Raw genomic sequence first — 5,000 nt, 5'->3', positions numbered from 1 at the left:
ATTTATATATTCCCTCTTGCAATCATTAATTTTTTTTATTTTTTATATCATTTTGTATATTTTTGGGTGATCTATTTATCCATACTAAATTCATATTAAAAATGAATAAAATTAAATCATTATTAAAACATTCTAATCTGACACTTTTAAAAAAAAAAAATTATCTTTTTTTTTTTCATTTATTTAACAATTGTGATTAATTTAAATTAATGTTTAGTTAAATTTTTTTGAATTGGAATTAATGTTTAGTTAAATAAAAAATTAACAAAAAAGCTCAGACTTTCACACCATAAAAATAAAAAAAAAAAAAAAAAATTAAAAATGGAAAAAACAGCACCAAAAAAAAAAAATAAAAAATAAAAAAATAAATAAAATTAATTTTTCAAAATGATTAGGTGATAACGTCATAATGAAAAAAACTTTTTTAATTTAATCCCAAAATACTAAAATATTTTCTTTTTATTATGATATCAATATAATAAATATTAAATATTAAATATATAAATACACACTCACATAAAAAAAAAAAGAAAAAAAAAAAAAAATGGATAATTTTGAAAATCCTTTGTTAGCGCCAGACCAAGATGTGTTATTATACTTATTAGATGGATATTCACAATTACAACAACTACAAAAACAACAATTTAATATACACGATGATAATATTAACTATAATAATAATAATAATAATAATAATAATAATAATAATAATAATAATAATAATAATAATAATAATAATAATAATAATAATAATAATAATAATAATAATATTGGATCTCCCCAAATAATGAATGAAAATATAGAGACTAATTCTAATGACCCACAATATCTTGAACGACTTCAATCAATACAACAGCAACAACATCAATGTCAAACACAAATTCAACAACAATTACAAAACTATCAACAACAATATGAAGATCAATATCAACAACGTCAACAACAATATCAAGACCAATATCAAAAACCTTATTCATCTCCTCCATTAAATTTTAATTCAATACCACCAATAACTAATAATAATAATAATAATAATAACAATAATAATAATAATAATAACAATAATAATAGCAATAGTAATAGTAATAGTAATAGTAATAGTAATAGTAATAGTAATAGTAATAGTAATAGTAATAGTAATAATAATAATATAAATAATAATATTTGTATTAATAATAATGACATATCAATTTTTTTACTAAATAACCAAATACAATTACAACCATTACAACAACAACAACAACAACAACAACAACAACAACAACAACAACAACAACAACAACAACAACAACAACAACAACAACAACAACAACAACAACCAACACAACCAACACAACCAACAAAACCAATACAGTTAACACAACCAATACAATTAACACAACCAACACTACTTGAAGAATTAAAAGATATATCAATTCAACAACAATTATTATCAGCTATTCAACAAACAGCACAATCACCTCAACAAATTCATCCACTTCAACAATTACAACCATATCAACTTCAATCATATCAACAAATCCAAGCAAGTCAACAATTACAACCATATCAACAGTTAATTCAATTACAACAATTACAATTACAACAACTTGAAGAAGAAAAAAGACAACAACAAAAACAATTATTATTACAACAACAACAATTACAAGAGCAACAGGAAAAATTGCAACAACAATTATTACAACAACAAAAACAACAGCTTAAACAAAAAGTTAAACAACAAAAACAACAACATCAAAAACAACAACCACAACAACAACAACAAAGTATTCAAATACCTCCAGAGTTACAAAATTACATTTTAAATAATAATAATAATAATAATAATAATAATACCAATAAAACTTTAAGTCCAATATCTGAAATGATACAAAATCAATTTCTAAACAATCAACAAACAATACTAAATCAAAATAATTCAACTCTACAACTTCCAACTCCATTCTATTCACCACAACAACAACAACAACAACATACCCCTATTTCTTCATTTATACCTCCACCATCACTACCTTCATCACCACCATCACCACCATCACCACCATCACCACCACCACAACAACAACAACAACAACAACAACAACAACAACAACAACAACAACAACAACAACAACAACAACAACAACAACAACAACAACAACAACAACAACTACAACAACAACAACTACAACAACAACAACTACAACAACAACATCAATTAAAAGAATCTTATGAATCAAAAGAATCAATAAAAAAGTATAATCAAAATATTGCCAGTAGAAATTATAGATTAAAAAAAAAAGATTATATAAAAGAGATTGAAAATAAAATAGCAACTTTATCTCTAGAGAATAATAGACTTGAAAAAGAAAATGGATCAATAAGAACTAATGGATCAATAGAGATGATGAGAATGGAACCAGAGTCAATGAAAATGTTAATGGATGGTAAATTAATAATTGAAAATATAAAACATGCTTTAATAATTGATGATGAAAAATCTTTAATTTATCTTTTACATCAATATCATCGTACAATTGATCAAAGATATTCATTACTTGAAAAAGAAGTAAACAAATTAATTAATCCCTATACACAATTAAGGTATGTTTATTTAATTTTTTAAAAAAAAAAACTTTTTTTTTATTTTATTTTTATTTATTAACTAAATTATTATATATATAATATTATTAGACTTTGTTGTATTGGATATGTACCAAAATCATCACCTTTAGTTTTAAATATATTTCAAGGTCCAGAATCTGATAAATGGTTAAATCTATTTAAAATTGAAGCAAATATTACACCTGAACAATCAATTAAAATAGATTCTTTACGTTTTCAATATGGTAAAGTTAGTTCAAGATTATCAAATGAACTCTTAGAATTAGACTTAATTATTAAAAGATTTTTCATTAAAAATGTATTACCAACACCAGATACACCTCTGTTGAATAGTGATTACTATAGTGAAGGTGAATTAATTCCAAATACAACAACAGAATCAATCGCTCCATTGAATAATTTTGAATTATTGGATTTCGCTTCAAAATTGGAATCTTTAAAAAATAAAATCATTTTAAATGCAAGTTTAGGTTTGGATACATTTGCAACATTATGTTCAATTTTAACACCAAAACAAGAGGCATTACTTTTGGTGAGAGTAAATCTATTTTGTATAGATTTACATCATCATGATATATTAGGTGAAGTTTGGACAAATGTAAATCAAATTTCAAATTCCTTATCAAATCCATTGACAAGTTTTTCTGATTCCATGAAAAAAATTAATTTTAGTTTTCTACAACTTGACAATAATAATAATAATTATCATTATAAAATTAATTAATAAATAAAATTGTAAATATTTAAATTAAAATAAAATAAAAATAATTTTTTTTTTTTTTGTCAACAGAAAAGAAAGAAGACGATGAAAATAATAAAGTAAAATCAGTTGATAATTTATTTTATAAATAATCAAATTTATTCTTAAAAAGAACAATATTTTTTAACAATTAAAAAGTTTTGAAAAATAATAATAATAATAATAATAATAATAATAATAATAATAATAATAATAAGGAATAAAATAGATTATATTTAACCCATTCATTTAAAAAAAAATAAAATAAAAAAAATAATAAATCAAATAATAATTATTTTTATATCTTATAAAATGATTTTAAAAAAAAGTTTTATTTTTTTTTATTTTTTTTTTATATTTTTTTTCTTTTTTATTTCAATATTACATTTTGTTTAACTTTTTTTTGTTTTTTATATTTTTATTCTTTGAATGTGTTTAAATAAGAGATGATTTACCACTCATATTATTATTTGGATACATATTTGATTGGTTCATTCCTCCATAGTTATTATTGTATGGTTGTTGGTTTGGTTGGGCGTAGTTTGTAAATTGAGAGTATGTTGGTGCTGAAAAATTATTCATTTGATTCATCATTGGTTGTTGTTGTTGTTGTTGTTGTTGTTGTTGTTGATGATTCATCATACCATATGGGTTAGTATTGTGTTGATTATCAGCTCCAATTGCGTTATAGTTTGGGTAACTTGGAGCCATTGCGTTATTGTTATACATTGGGTTAAATTGTTGTTGTGGTTGTTGTTGTTGTTGTTGTTGTGGTTGTTGTTGTTGCATCATATTATTGTTGTGGTTGTTCATATTATTAAGTGGTGGAGAGGTATTGAATGGGTTTGATTGAGTTGTATTTGGTTTAAATGGAGGTGGTGCAGATGGAGTTATTGATGATCCAACAAATTTTTGTGGTTGTGGTGAGAATTGATTTTGCATTGGTTGTTGTAGTTGTTGTGAAACTGGCGGAAGTGACTTTGCTGTATTTGGTATGTATGGTTGAATTGCACCATTAGTATTATTATTATTACTACTATTATTTGCAAATGGATTATTTGCTCCAAAACTACTTGTAGTATTATTTATATTATTATTATTATTATTATTATTACTTTGTTGTCTGTTTGCTACAAATAAATCAAAAGCATCTGCTTGTTGTTGTGGTTGCTGTATTCTTTGATTAAATCCCTGTTGTTGTTGTGGTTGCTGTTGGAGTTGTTGTTGTGGTTGTTGTTGGAATTGTTGAGGTTGAGGTTGAGCAAATGGATTATAAGTACTATTAAATTGTTGTTGTTGGAAAGGTTGTAATTGTTGTTGAACAGAATATGGACTGATTCCGTCAGGTGCTTTAAAGAAATCAATTTCTTCTAATTCTTTATGCTTTGTAAGATATGATGGATTTTTATTATTATTATTTGTGGTGGTTGTAGTTGTAGTACCATTATGATTATTTGAATGTGATTGTTGTTGTTGTTGTTGTTGTTGTTGTTGTTGTTGTTGTTGTTGTTGTTGTTGTTGTTGTTGTGGTGGTGGGACTGGCTTATATCCATTTTCAACGAATGCTCTTCTTCTTTTTATACAAGCTTCATGATCATTTAGTGCATTATTAATTTCATCATTTAATTTCAATAAAACATTTAAATCTCTTTCATTG

At 23.8% G+C, this 5,000-nt stretch overlaps 2 protein-coding genes across 2 annotated transcripts in view; one reads left to right on the top strand and one right to left on the bottom strand.

Annotated features, from left to right (window-relative positions):
- Positions 1 to 544: 544 nt before the first annotated feature.
- Positions 545 to 3,328, top strand: bzpR (hypothetical protein; the record flags this gene model as incomplete). The annotated part of the gene is made up of 2 exons (XM_630764.1): positions 545 to 2,583; positions 2,674 to 3,328. 2 exons carry the CDS (start codon positions 545 to 547, stop codon positions 3,326 to 3,328), a joined length of 2,694 nt encoding a protein of 897 aa, XP_635856.1.
- A 450-nt stretch (positions 3,329 to 3,778) lies between these two features.
- tom1 (GAT domain-containing protein) overlaps positions 3,779 to 5,000 on the bottom strand; it is a gene marked incomplete at both ends in the record, with an annotated part of 2,197 nt that continues 975 nt past the window's right edge. The window contains one exon of the mRNA XM_630763.1: positions 3,779 to 5,000. This exon is cut by the window's right edge and continues 494 nt beyond it. Within this exon, the coding sequence (XP_635855.1) occupies positions 3,779 to 5,000 (1,222 nt within the window).

Source organism: Dictyostelium discoideum (genome assembly GCF_000004695.1).
Source record: "Dictyostelium discoideum AX4 chromosome 5 chromosome, whole genome shotgun sequence".
Taxonomy (NCBI): Eukaryota; Evosea; class Eumycetozoa; order Dictyosteliales; family Dictyosteliaceae; genus Dictyostelium; species Dictyostelium discoideum.
Note: the sequence above shows the minus strand (reverse complement) of the source record. Positions and strands in the feature narration are given on the sequence as shown.